The sequence below is a fragment of the Adiantum capillus-veneris genome, chromosome 29 (assembly GCF_014529385.1).
Source record: "Adiantum capillus-veneris isolate H3 chromosome 29, ASM1452938v2, whole genome shotgun sequence".
Lineage (NCBI taxonomy): Eukaryota > Viridiplantae > Streptophyta > Polypodiopsida > Polypodiales > Pteridaceae > Adiantum > Adiantum capillus-veneris.
This window is the reverse complement of record NC_140959.1, coordinates 7,671,239-7,685,400: the sequence shown is the minus strand read 5'-3', so window position 1 is coordinate 7,685,400 and position 14,162 is coordinate 7,671,239. Positions and strand designations below refer to the sequence as shown.

At 42.0% G+C, this 14,162-nt stretch overlaps 2 protein-coding genes and 1 pseudogene across 2 annotated transcripts; 2 read left to right on the top strand and 1 right to left on the bottom strand.

The window, feature by feature from the left end:
* Positions 1 to 520: 520 nt before the first annotated feature.
* Positions 521 to 1,139, bottom strand: LOC147418698 (heat shock cognate 70 kDa protein-like; annotated as a pseudogene).
* A 2,486-nt stretch (positions 1,140 to 3,625) lies between these two features.
* LOC147418697 (oxygen-evolving enhancer protein 1, chloroplastic-like) lies at positions 3,626 to 5,073 on the top strand. Its single transcript, XM_086506380.1, has 2 exons — positions 3,626 to 3,982; positions 4,210 to 5,073. The coding sequence occupies exons 1-2, from the start codon at positions 3,743 to 3,745 to the stop codon at positions 4,963 to 4,965; spliced, it is 996 nt and encodes a 331-aa protein (XP_086362506.1). The 5' UTR covers positions 3,626 to 3,742; the 3' UTR covers positions 4,966 to 5,073.
* Positions 5,074 to 5,215: 142 nt separating this feature from the next.
* On the top strand, positions 5,216 to 8,468 carry LOC147418696 (uncharacterized). The gene is made up of 3 exons (XM_086506381.1): positions 5,216 to 7,061; positions 7,145 to 7,261; positions 7,423 to 8,468. The coding sequence occupies exons 1-3, from the start codon at positions 6,809 to 6,811 to the stop codon at positions 7,737 to 7,739; spliced, it is 687 nt and encodes a 228-aa protein (XP_086362507.1). The 5' UTR covers positions 5,216 to 6,808; the 3' UTR covers positions 7,740 to 8,468.
* Positions 8,469 to 14,162: the final 5,694 nt, after the last annotated feature.

Sequence of the window (14,162 nt, the reverse complement as noted above, 5' to 3'; positions counted from 1 at the left end):
TCTTGAAGGCATGTGGCCCTACGCAGGACTCCGATATGGGCAATGATGATATTGTGAAGCAGGGGCTACGTGCTTGGTATTGCCTTGATCGACATGTATGCCAGGTAATATGCAGTGTACTTCGAAAAGCACAAAAGGTTCTTGAGGAGCTGGATTTGCGGAATGTTGTCTAAGAATGCACTGATCGCGGGATATGCTAAATAGGAGTGGGGCCAAGAAGCTATGGGTTGTTTTCAGCTCATATGAATCGAGTGCATCTCTCTACATGCAATAACCTATACTTACAACTTGAAGGCATGTGGCAATTTAGAAGACGCTAAGATGGACAATAGAACTCATTTAGTCAGGGATTGTTGAAAAAAAAACATTATGCTTGGCACTACCTTGATTGACATGTATGCCAAATGTTGCAGGCCCCGGAAGCCTTGGGCTACCTTGGCATTAGGGCAACTGATATATCCAGTCATTACGTTGCCGTGGATCTCTAGCAGTGCTGCCTAATTTGGAAAAAAGGGCCTAATTAATTTTTTGCGTCTCGCAAACACTTCTCCATAGGCTCCATGCACTTTCTGAATAGGTCCATGTTTAGCTCCTCGAATCATGCTCATGTGATGGTGGAGTAGAAGTCTATACCCTCATAGAGCGAATCGATTTCAATAGTTGTTTGAGTGGCAGATGACAATGCCCTCTTTGCCCTCTCACAAGCTCTCCTTAGCCTGCACAGGGCCCTAGCATTGCCTGCTATATCCTTCTTGTTCTTCCTCTTGAAGTCATGCGGTTCACCATGTGATTCTTGAAGTCCTCGCCTCCCAGATGAGTGTCTTCAGTAGTGGCCTTCACCTCAAACATAGCTTCTTCAATTGTAAGAAGAGAGACATCAAAGGTGCCACCTCCAAAGTAAAAAATCAAGACATTCCTTTTGCTGTGTGGCTGGCTATCTTCTTGTCCAAACCATAAGCAACCGCTGCGATAATGGATTCATTGATGATTCTCATCACATTCAAGCCGGCAACGACACCCGCATACTTGGTGGCCTGCCTCTGAGAATCATTGAAATATGCAGACACCGTAAGCACGACATTCTTAACTTTGGCGCCCAAAAACGCCTCAAAAATGTCTTTCACCTTGATCAACACCATATAAGATATTTCCTTTGCAACAAATTGCTTTTCTTCACCCTTGTAGTGCACCTCAATCAATGGCTTGTCACCAGGCCCCACAATTACCTTGAAAGGCCATAGCTTCGCATCACTTCACACATAGCAGTGGACGTTTCGCCTGCACAAGCACAACTCTAGCTCGACAACATTGCACGGCCCGTTATTTGTATCCAAATCCCTATGTCTATACGTTTGCTTGGCGCAACACATACATGCTACAGAGCAGGGCACGGCTTTCGTTTCTTATTATTTTTGGAGAGGCCACAGGGCCAACTCTCCACCATACTTTTGTATGGCACTTCTGCATGAAGTGCACTGTATATTTAGTATTTTTACTTTGTGCCTAACTGCAAAACAAAATGTTTAACTACTCACATCGCTTTTATGTAGTTCGATTCAAACATTGTCCTCCGTCTTGCACAATTGGAGGACACTCGTATACAATTACCAGATCTGTAGTGCATTTTTTGTCTGTTGATGCTTTTTGTATTTGTTGAGTTTGCCAATGCTTCCTTAAATTTTGTTTAGCCACAGGTTTTCCTCACGAGTGCATGCTCAATCTTGATCATTGAAACTATATCTCAAATAGATAGGCACTTCATTTCTCACAGTTCTACAATTCAAGTTATGTATTACAATACTCAATGGACTCTGCACATGTTTACATTATTCCAATGTGGTTGTTGTGAATCTATGTACGTCCTTGTTTGGCGATGCATCTAAGCCCAATGTTCTCCTTTGCATAACCATTCTATAGCACGAAGACAACTCTTTGTCCTAGCATTTTTCTCCTCAATATGTTTTGCACTAGGTTATGTGATCGACATCCAGGACTCCTTGCTCCCTCTGCCTATGACAACATGTCTCTCTCTCTCTCTCTCTCTCTCTCTCTCTCTCTCTCTCTCTCTCTCTCTCTCAGGTTCTATGAGACATAAGAGAAATTTGACTGTGCTTGATTTGGAGAATAAATACACATGCATTTCATTTTTAAAAGTTCGTCAATGACGTGAAATTGGACCATTTTATAGATAGCTATAGAGGTAATTAGTCATCATATACGCAATTCTTTTTTAAAAATTTGTCAATGCGCTTTGTACTTCATTTGCTTCAGTGCTAGATGCTTGATGTCAATCTGTGTATGCCTTGTTAGGTTTTATAACAACACCCACCAAGCAAGACTAGTTTGATTGTGCTTGATTGTAAAAATATGAGATATACACAAAAGCTAAGGAAACCGGATCAATTGGCTATTGAAGTCTTCCAACACCCCAAAAATGGGTTGTGCACCCATCATGGGTCTCCCTTTGCAGATTTAAAATCTCTATGAAGCCAAGTTTTAACTTTAGATTCACACGTGCCCGTGTTCCTCTACTTTAAAAAAATTAGCTTTGAGCCGATAAGTCCATGGAGCGCTGGCAGTGGCCAAGCATGAATTTTAACCTTTGTTGACTTCGGGAGCATTGCATGTGCGTACCACATGAGTGCGTGGGTGTGTGGGGATGCTTTCATCTATACTATTATAAAAAGGGGAGAAATTTGCCCCCCCCCCCCTCCCTTTCGACACATGGCGATAGCTCCTTCAACCGGCGAGTGTTCCTTGCAACGCTTGGCCACACACACACACACACACACACACACCATAGTAACAGGGAATGGTCCTTTTCAGGTTGCCGTTCCCCGTTCCCAATCTAGCTTCCCGTTTCGAAACCCCGTTTTGTGTTTCAGACGTGAGTGTCCGAAACAGGGAATGGCATTTTGTACCAGTCCCCGTTCACCGTTCCGATTTGCCGTTCTTGGTAACTATCACACACACACACACACACACACACACACAGAGAGAGAGAGAGAGAGAGAGAGAGAGAGAGAGAGAGAGAGAGAGAGAGAGAGAGAGAGAGATGGCCGAAGGCCATATTAGTTGCTAATAGAAAACAAACAATGCAATAAGAAGACAATAAACCTAGGATGGGTTCGGACTGCACATACGATACTTTCACCTTTTCCACTCGGAATTCTCTGAGACGATGCACAAGTCAAATGCTTGTTCACACACCATAGCTCGATAAGGGTAGGCTCTCTGACAAAATGGTGATGTGTGTCAGGTTCTCTCTCCACCCAATTGGTTAAGAAGGAAGTCCCTCAGCCATGGGCGGCCTTCCAGCCCGGACCACCCTCGCTATCACGTGGGCACAACTCAACACACTATCTCAGAACATGCGCAACAACTCCGTGTGCAGTCTGAATGGCCTCTCCAAAGGCATCTCTTTCCATTGGTCCAGCTCAGCAAAAGCCATGCAGCCCTAGCCTAAAATGTATAGCACGCAAGCGAAGTGGTGTAAAATTATAACTTGGAAAAATGTAATTGAGGGCCAATGGGATGAAGCTGAAGGGAAGGAAGCCACTTTCCTTATCCCCTTATCCTGTAAGGGCCACACCCGAGGCAAATCGTGGACAAGGGCAACCCACCTTAAGGGGTAGGGGGATAGCTCTTCTCCATAACCTACAGAAGCACAGAAGACACACACCCACGCCCACTCTTGACGCGTGGGAGGCTCGCGTACTGTTTGTGCGGGAGAGAGAAAACCATGGCTGCTGCGTCTCTGACCTCACGAGTGGCCCCTTCTTTCGTCCAGCCCGCGCTGGAGAAGGGATCCCTCTCTGGCTCGTCGTTGAAGCCATCATCTGTGTCGACTTCGTTTGGTGTCAAGCCCTGCGCTAGGGTTTCATGCTCTCTTCAGGATGACCTCAAGGAGCTGGCGTCCAAGTGCAGTGAAGCTGGAAAGGTTGCTGCTGTGAGTCTGATCACCTCCGCGCTCATCGTCTCTGTAAGTGCGCTTTCTCCTGCTGAGTTTCTACGTTTAGGGTTTGCATTGGATACGTGTACCCTTTTGGTAGAGGTCTTGCTTTAAATGTGTAGGTATTGTGCCGACTCTGTTCTGTGTGGAAGCCTCAAGAGGCCTTGTGGCTATAGTCTTCGTGTCGATCCGCCCTCTTCTTTTGTACTCATGCATTGCCATCTGTACCTACTCATCGTGATATAAATATGTTACAGGGAGCCAATGCAGAAGGCCCGCCAAAGAGGCTTTCCTACGATGAGCTGCAAGGTCTGACATACATGGAAGTCAAGGGAAGTGGTATTGCTAACCAGTGTCCTGTCATCAAGGGTGGAGCCGATGCCTTTGGTCTCAAGCCTGGCAAATATCAGCTCAAGAAGTTGTGCTTGGAGCCCACTTCTTTCAGGGTGAAAGCAGAGTCTCAGTTCAAGGGAGGAGCCCCAGACTTTCAGCCCACCAAGCTCATGACAAGGCTTACGTACACCCTGGATGAGATTGAAGGTCCTTTGGAGGTAGGTGCTGATGGGACTCTCAAATTTGAGGAGCAAGATGGAATCGACTATGCTGCAGTGACCGTTCAGCTCCCTGGGGGTGAAAGGGTGCCCTTCTTGTTCACAATCAAGCAGCTTGTAGCCACAGGAAAGCCTGATGCCTTCAGTGGACAATTCTTGGTGCCTTCATACAGAGGTTCTTCCTTCCTTGACCCTAAGGGCCGTGGTGGCTCCCAAGGATATGACAACGCTGTGGCTATTCCTGCTGGAGGTGCTGGTGATGAGGAAGAGCTAGCGAAGGAGAATAACAAGGATACAACCGCTCTTAATGGCAAGATCACATTCAGTGTTGCTAAAACCAACCTTGAAACTGGGGAGATTGGTGGTGTCTTTGAAAGTGTTCAGCCTTCTGATACTGACCTTGGCTCTAAAGCCCCCAAAGATGTCAAGATTCAGGGTATTTGGTATGCGCAAGTAGAGTAGACGGCGAAAACTTGGGGTCTTTCCTTTCGCAAGGCCCTGGCTTGACCCTGTCCTTGTTTCTATATTGTTATGTAAAGCAAAGTTCTGAGAAAAGGTGCCTGTTCATTACATTTGGTGTCTTTACTTTTCCTGATTTTACAATTCCTTGAGGGCTTTGTCTATAGTTCTGTTTTTAATTTTCATCTGATTTAGTGCACAGCTTATTCACATTCTGCATCTTTTCGCAATTTTCATTACCACATGGTACTGATCCTCTACTACTCCCAGTCCCTTTGATGCTGAACAAATCTAAAGGCTTATCTTATTCTGATTTAACAATGTTGTTGTGTCGGTGCTGAAGATTCGTCTTATCTGAAATAATACAGCTTGATTTACAAGGCATCTAAACGATACTGGAAGCACCTGCTTAATTAGTACAAAAAGGTAACATTGGATTTTGGAATTATTAGCCAGAGGGAAAGCCCTCAATAAGTAATGGCTCCAATTTTTAGTTATCTGGATTTTGGAATGATTAGCCAAAGGCCCTCAAAACGAGTGATGGGGCCTATTAGAGGTAACACTGGATTTCAAAATGATTAGTCAAAGGGAAAGTCTTCAAAATGAGTAAAAGGTCCTGTTTATATGTACCAAGACTGTTCAGTTATTGTGGTAACTCTATCAGATAATTGTCAGTTTCTAATGACTGCGTTGGTATCCGACTAAGGTTTTTCATTGTCTACAAGGACACGATTTACTCAGGCAAAGTGGAGGTGCTTTTCAACATTAGAAGCGGAGCTGCGTCGCATTTCACAACCCCATGCACGGAAGCAGACAACATACACTTTACTTCGACAACTTCCCAGAATACTGACTCAATCCATGAGATTCCATCTGCGCTGTGTGAAAAGAGGAGAAAAAAAAGCTTTCGCAGGTAGAAGAACCCACCCCAAAGGTATGAAGAAAAGACGTCCTTGTAGTTGAGAGCAAAATACGGTAAAGAGCATGTGGAGCCAAGACCGTACAGTACAGAATGGCTTGATTTGTTGCATATATATATATATATATATATATATGTATGTGAGAGAGAGATGATCATACCTATAGGAAAAGTTTCGTGCATGTATATTTATTTGCACTAGTGATTATAAATGTTAGCAATGAGAAGAGATTCAACGACTATAGATACAGAGTAAGAAAATCATGCTAAATGACTAATCCTGAAATAGATTTTTAGTAAGAAGTTGATGCTGTAAGAGATGTAGGTAACCGAGGGACCTTCACAATCTAGCAAACTTTAATTGTTAAGGGAATTAAATAAGAAGTAAAGGGCGAAGTAGATTAGTGGACTTTACTAAAATTTAATGAAGAGGAAGAGTCATAGATGTTTCTAATGTTGTAAGGAATGGAAAACCAAACGAAGTAGAAGAGAACAGAGAGATTTGCAACAAAGGAATATGGCTTTCGAATTCGATTTAGAAGCCTTTGACGTCTCGAATTGCATGTATGGATAGAACCATCCAATATATTTAGGAAAAGGGTAGACGCATCATTGTCCCTTCACCGTTGACGAAAGTTTCTGTTTTGAAACCGTTTGTGTGTATTGGGGATGATTGTGTTGCATGTAGGAAACCCCTCTCAGCTATCCACATGGCAGGGTTCTTCTCGCTGGAATGTCAACACAAATATCACCCATTTTGCTTTGCAATTCTATGCGGCACTGTGGAAGAGTGCACTCACCCATTGTGCACAGTAAAGATTCCAAAAATTTCCAAGTGCTCGACACTCAGAATTGAGTACATAGAGCAAGAGGATGGGTTCACTATACTCAGCTTAAATCCACTTGTCATGAGATAAGTCCCTTAACATGATTTTTTTCTTCACAAAAACCAATGCTGACAAAAGTTCTCGTCTGCTTGAGCTTGACGAGAATACTACAGAACTGTCTGAACTTGTCGAGAACAACATAGATCTATCTGAGGGTTTTCAACATGGCAAGGCTGTTGTAAAAAGTGGGGATAGAGTGGAGGATCGCGAGGCTGAACCCTTCGTGGTTGAGAACCATGGCAAGGAAACCATTGGACATGACTCTAGCAAGCTCTCAACCGACAACCAGGAAGGTAATGTAGTGCATGTATGTAGTGTTTCAATTTTGTTCAAGCAGATTTTGGTTTTTTTCCCCTAGACCTTATTGTGATCTCAGAGAATAAAGTGGAGGACGCGGAGGATGTGGAGACATTACTAGTAATTGCAGATACCCTCAGGAAGAAACGCAAGCAACAACAAGAGGAAGGAGTGCATCATCCAAATCCAAAGAAAAGTACTAATCAATACCCCCCCCAAAACCCGGGCACAGTGGAAACTTTCAGTTCCATGTGCTTTTTGTGCTATTTACTTACTTTAAATATAAGATATATTTTTTGTCTCATGGTGTCAATCTTCACTAAAATTTATTGGCTGTGGTTTTTTTGGGCGCTGTAGTAAAAATACAAGTGATTATTAATGTTGGACAACGGCATTGTGCTCAAGAAGAGCTGGGGCACTTTGATCGGGAGACACCACTAGTAACTCAGTTTCGTGTCCCTCACCTTTCGGAGGATAATAGGCCTGCCTTGATCATTAATATCAATGATCTGCTTATTGTCACTCATGACAAGAGAGAGGGACCAAGCCTGCCTAACGTGGACATGCTGCACTTTTGGAAGGTGAAGCAGGACAACAATCTGAACCACTATGTGCACCATTTTGCAGGGTGGTTTGTTCTTGGGGCTAGCCAGATTGTTGAAGTGTACGTCTGAAACACAAGCCCTTACCGAGACCTGGAAAAGAGGTTAGAATTGTACTTGCTTCAGGCCCGCAGGTGCTTGAATGGGTGGATTACAAAGGAGGCATGCAATAGAAGCTCATGGCTTGATGAGCAAGGGGAACATATGCTCTTTCTACTCTTGGGCACTTTTTTGAATGAGTTTCCACAATCAACAAAGATAACACCCTCCTACTAGATGAAAAATATCCCAGGTGTTGCTTGAACGACGAAGACTCCTATGCTATCTTGCCTTCTCTAGAGGACCAGACGGAAGACCAATGGGAGAGGTTTATACATCATGAAGTTTTGCCATTTTTCTATGAGTGGAAGAAAACAAATAATTGATCGGAGCTGATCACTGCTTGTAAACTTGATGCTAGAAGAAGAGGGTGGCAGACTCTTCGAAAAGCTGATCATTGCTTGTAAACTTGATGCTAGAAGAAGAGGGTGGCAGACTCTTCAAAAAGCTAAATCTGTGAGGGAAAAATGATCAAGCGGCAAAGGCAAAGTGCTGCCTCCACCACCTCCACAACCACGTTATAAAATGCGACCTTCTGGTCTTCGGTCTCAACAGAAATCTTAAGAGTTGTGTACCTGTGATCATGATGAGGACTTCTTTTGTTTTTTACAAGATGTGGAAAAAATCGACATTGTATTGCAAAATTCAATACCGATTTCTAATGTAGAAACATGATTTGCTATTCAATCGACCATTTTGTTGTGTGCCTTGCAAGATGTCTTATTATAATTTGATTTTAAATTGTTTTAACCATTTTTCTTAGGGATTTTGTAGAAGATAAATATGAGCGGTTAGTGGGCAGAAGTGAAAGCTATACCACTTGTGAACTGTGGACCACATGTAAGTGGTTGAAAACCATTTACATTATGTAAACTGGTAGCCACTAACAAGTGGTTAAGAACCATTTGAAAGAGGATCTGAACCACTTGCAAAGGCCTTCTGGACCACTTGCTAGGTTTTCTATTCCACTTGCAAGCACTTTGAAAGTGGTTCTAAACCACTTGCTAGTGGTTAAGATAGCACTTGTCAATAGTTCTAACCCACTTGCAGTGGTTCTAAACCTTTGCTAGTGGTTAAGATAGCACTTGCCAGTGGTTTTGAACCACTTGCTAGTGGTTTACATAGCACTTGCAGGTGGTTCTGAACCACTTGCCAGTGCCAGTGGTTAAGATAGCACTTGCTAGTGGTTCAAAACAAGTTGCTAGTGGTTAAGATAGCACTTGATACTGGTTCAGAGCCCCTTGCTAGTGGTTTAGATAACACTTGCAGGTGGTCTATGAGATTGACACTACGTATTGAAACAAGTGGTTCTAAAGCGATCACTTGCTAGGACTTCTCCTCCACTTGCAAGTGATTTGAAAGTGGTTTGAAAAAGGTTCTGAACCACTTGCTAGTGGTTTAAATAGCACTTGTAGGTGGTCAATGATATCGAAACTACGTATATAAGGGTGTTTTAACAACTTTTGGGTGGCTTAAATGGCTTGATATTTTTGTAAAATCTGGTTGAAGGTAGTTTAAAGCACTTGCAAGTGGATAGCAAGTTGTAAGCTACATGTACTCGAAATAATAAAAAAGTGTCAGAAACGCTCCAGCTTTTGAATGAGGAACATAAGTTTTTATGAGGAATAGATACAAGAGAGCGGTACCCAATTATACTTTATGAGGTGAATGTGTTTTAAATCGGCTTGCTATCAAAGGGCATGCTATTGCAGATGTGCTCATACATGGTATTACTCAAAGTGTAGACATTAGGCTCATTTGCAGGGTCACAAACATCACAAGCACAACGACAAGATTCTCCATGTACTCCAAACCTACCTTGACGCATTTGGTTGAAATCATCTTGCACATGATATTCGCAGCAGCATGTATTACGGCCCCACAATTTTCGAACAAAAAAGGCCTTCAAATTCTCAAAGCATCTCAGTGAAATGCACACTCTCAGATGCATTTCCTGAAATTGCCTGTAAAATTCTACTTGCACAAAAAAGCAGGCAATGAAGAGATAATGTGAGAACAAATAGCCAAAATGGTTGGTACCATCACCTACAAGTTATAACACCCACTCTTGTGTTTGTGAAAGCACATAAGAGGAACATTTACCACTAAGAAGTTGTTTTGCATGTTTGAAAGGGGCTTTAAACTTCTTGAAACTACCTGAAGCACTTTAAACCACCTGAAGGTGATTGAAAAATGTCATCAAACCACTTTCAATAACCTTCAGGTGGTTTGAAATCTTCCAAGTGCTTACATAGGTTCTCACTTAAGCACTTTAAACCACCTATAGGTGATTGAAAGTGGTCATTTAACCATTTTCGTGGTTTGTTTACCACTTTCAATCACCTTCAATTGGATAACACCCAAATCTCGGGTTTTTAAAAGCACTCAAGAGGAACATTTACCACTTAGAAGTGGGTTGCATGTTTGAAAGTGGCCGTTGAACTACTTGAAACCACTTGAAGCACTTAAAACCACTTCAAAGTGATTGAAAAAGTTCATTAAACCACTTTCAAGAGGTTTGATGACCGCTTTCAATCACCTTCAGGTGGTTTGAAATCTTCCAAGTGCTTACATAGGTTCTTACTTGACAGATTTTAAACCACTTGAACCACTTAAAACCACCTAAATGTGATTAAACCACTTTTAATCATCTTCAGGTGGTTTGAAATCTTCAAGGTTCTCATCCAAGCACTTGGCATATTTCAAACCATATGAAGGTTCTCACCCAAGCACTTAAAAGCACCTAAAAAAATTGAAAGTGGTCATTAAGTGGTTTGTTTTTCACTTTCAATCACCTTCAGGTGGTTTGAAAACTTCCAAGTGCTTACATAGGTGCTCACCTAAGGACTTGGCAGATTGCAAGTGGTTTTTCAAATACTTTAAAGTGGTGACAAACTATATTAGCACTTTGCAAAGTACAAGCTTCCACCCTAAGGGGATTGAAAGCAGTATTCTAGGTGCTTTAAATCACTATCATCATTTTAACTGCTTTGCAAAGTACTTGAAGGGCATTTCAACCACTTTCGATTGTTTTCTCAGTACTCAGAGGTTTTTTACAGTTTGACAGCGGTTTTGACAGCTTGAAAGTGGTGAACAGTGGTAGTGGTCACTATACTACTTGACAGTGGTTTTTTACAGTTTGATTGTGGTTGTGATAGCTTGACAGTGGTGAACATTGGTTAATATACTACTTGGAGTGGTTGATAATACTTGAGGTTGATCTAGCAAATGTAATAGATGCATTAGAACAACCTTTATGTCGATACGCCTTTGGCATATATCCTTCTTGTTTGGAGAGACTCGGGTCTCTGCTGTCCAGAAACCAAACACAACCTCCTTAATATCCTCTGTGATGTTTGTAGAATGATGAGCTTGCCGTTGACATGATAAGACTGGAAAAGGGCCATTCTCATCCTCTAAATAAAGTCGTACATTCGTAAAACAGATGTTTCTTCTATGTATGCCCAACGACTTTGCAAGTGCTCTATCCATAAAGGGACGTGCATCTACTTTGTCCCTCAAAATAATGCATGCCATCAGTGTTGGCCTCTTGAAAAGAATTTTCGTGGCTGAGTGCGGGACCTTGACTTCTGACAAGGTGTTGCGAATGTTGGAAAGAACTGCTCTTTGTATAGAATGTGTCAAGTTTTGTAGGTTGAAAAATATTAGTTGCTGGAGTAGCTGTTAAAAAATATCTCCTTGGAGTTTTGTTGTCAATCCTTGTGTCTGCTCTTGCCAACACCTTGACATGGCATGAAGAATATTCCTTTTTTTCTTCTCATCAAGATGGACATCCTTCCGCTTGTCAGCACAAAAAGTCTGCTGCCTTTGCCTCTCTCTTTGTTCCCTTTTCTTTGCCGCCCAGTAATTGCGTAAGTAGCCTGTGAACTGCTTGAGAAACTCTGCTCAACTGTGTATTGGTGGGCACGGAGCCGGATCAAGAAAACCGAAAGAAAAAGAGCTCAATGCATGAACATACATCATGAAGATCCCATGCATCAACAAGACCAAACATGTCACAGACACTTACACACACCTAACTGGCAAGAAGGCTCCATCCTATCTATAGAGAGAGAGAGAGAGAGAGAGAGAGAGAGAGAGAGAGAGAGAGAGAGAGAGAATTAAGCACACACAACAGAGAACCGCACGCAGAGGAAAGAAAGGAAATGCGCTGCAGAAACACCGCACAGAGAAGGAGAGAAAGGCGCTCTGCTTTATGCAAAAACCACACGCAAAGAATACCGTAAACCTGTATGCTTTGTGCCCAAAGGGGGTGCTGGTACATCCAACACGTCCAAGAACTATAGGGGGTGGTTAAAAATGCACACCCCCCTCTTTTAAAAAAAAATCCCCCCCATCTTCATTACTCATCATTGAGTTTCCTCCCCCAAAAATCAAATGTAGACTCAAAAGTTCCCCAAAACTACTTTAAAAGGAGTGTCCAAAATAGCCCTTTTTGGACCACCTATACATGCTTTCACCCTACTATCACACGGAGTAGTAAGAAGAAACTACAATTGCTCTTTCGAGTACAAAGATAGAGTATAGGGGTAATGTAGTGACAACATGTGAGGTAGCATGGTTGGGATTGCTACTTTAGTACTTTGGAGTACATGTATAGAGGCCGGTTGTCATCTATTGTGATAAACTTAGCAGCATACAGTTGGCACAAAATCCAGTGTTTCATGCCAAGACAAAGCACATTGAGGTGTATTACCACTTCATTAGAGAGAAGGTCTTAGCAGGTGACATCGACGTTGAGTACATGGCACAAATGAGCAAGTTGTTGTTATTTTCATGAACGTCCTTGGCGTGGTCGGAATGCTCATTTGGACACATGAAACATAATTTGTGAGCGCTAAAAAAATGACAAAAATGATTAAAAAATAACACCTTTGGTTTGAGACTTTATAGAGGCACTTGAACCTACTACATTTCAAAGTGCAGTAGGTTTGGGTGGCAACATACAATCCCTCTTCAATGCTTGATCTCCCTGAGATCCTAGCGTAGCTCCCTAACATGCTCTGATGGCTTCACCTCTGCCATTTGTAGGTCAACTACCTTCAAGCCTGTCCCTCCTCTACCCAAAATGGCTATGTACAACTTTTGCTAGAGGCACCAAGATTTTGGTGCCTCTAAACAGGCTCCTCTACCTTATTGTTATTAAATTTTGAAATGAGAATAAGGACAAGAAGATCCAAGAGGAACAAATTTTAATGGTGATGCATGAGGGAGACTCCTATGCAAAACAGGAAAAATGAGAGATCACTTGGAGCTTAGATGTAGGGAGTGTAGCTCAAACAGAGGAGGAGATTGGGAGATAGGACGATCCAATGGTCAATTTAGGGTCATGAGCACTAGCAAGGCGTAAACTACTCGCCTTGTGAATAAGGCTTCACCACATTTGCAATAAACTACCCCATTTTGGGCTACTTGTGTTCCATACTTGGAGTCTATGGGTGTTAAATCAATGGGGGGATTGGTCCGTAAAGAGGATCCTGGTTTTTAATGGATCCTCTATCCTAGTTAAAGTTACATGAGATTTTTCCTTCTCCATAGGTGAAACAAATTGAAATCTGGTTCAATACAATCAAATATTTCCCATCATCTACCCTAGTTAAATTTACATGAATTTTTTGTTTGCCATGGGTGAAACAAATTGAAATTTGGTTCAACACAATCACATATTTCCCCTCAAGCAATTCACTAAAGTATATGTACCATAGCACATGTTCAACAGAAGGGATTTTATATTCTTGTAAAGTTACAAAAACATGTGTACATAAGGCCTCTAAGGGGTACTTTTGATCCATTTTGTGAACGCACGTGATATAAAAAATTTTACATAATGAACGCCCCAGGTATTTCCTATCCTTTATTTCTATCCCTTGAACATTCTCTGTGTCTTTTACTGCTCCTTCCATAACTCTCAATAATAAGAATACATGTAATTTTGTTAAAATCTACTACACAAAACTATCATATTTTGAAATATAGTAAGTTTGGCACTTTTGACAATGCCTACCATGAGTTTCATGAACTAGGGTGAAGGGGCCGATACAAGGCCATCTAAGGAGAGGTGAGATTTTTGGACTACTGCATGTAATGGAAATGGCCTATGAACTTTGAGAGTAGCGGAATTAGGAAAATGAAAGAAAACAATTTTGTGAGATTACTCTGTGAGCATAGAGGGTGAACTTAATTGATGGTAGCAACATAAACATAGCACTTAGTAAACTTGGCATGAACAATACTTTTGCAAGAGAGAGAGTTTAGAGAACATGACAATAGTTGAGGACCGGATTTATGTGGAGCCGGCGGTCCCCCCTCCAATAGGGATTTGCATTATAGGTTCTCCCATTAAGAGAGACTTGGTATAATACAATCTTTGTGTTC

Excerpts from the sequence above, each read along its gene's own strand:
- LOC147418696 (XM_086506381.1), top strand. The coding sequence starts at position 6,809 with ATGATTTTTTTCTTCACAAAAACCAATGCTGACAAAAGTTCTCGTCTG. Across the intron at positions 7,062-7,144 it reads CTCAACCGACAACCAGGAAG|AGAATAAAGTGGAGGACGCG; the intron begins GTAATGTAGTGC and ends TTGTGATCTCAG. Across the intron at positions 7,262-7,422 it reads TCATCCAAATCCAAAGAAAA|TAAAAATACAAGTGATTATT; the intron begins GTACTAATCAAT and ends TGGGCGCTGTAG.
- LOC147418697 (XM_086506380.1), top strand. The coding sequence starts at position 3,743 with ATGGCTGCTGCGTCTCTGACCTCACGAGTGGCCCCTTCTTTCGTCCAG. Across the intron at positions 3,983-4,209 it reads CCTCCGCGCTCATCGTCTCT|GGAGCCAATGCAGAAGGCCC; the intron begins GTAAGTGCGCTT and ends AATATGTTACAG.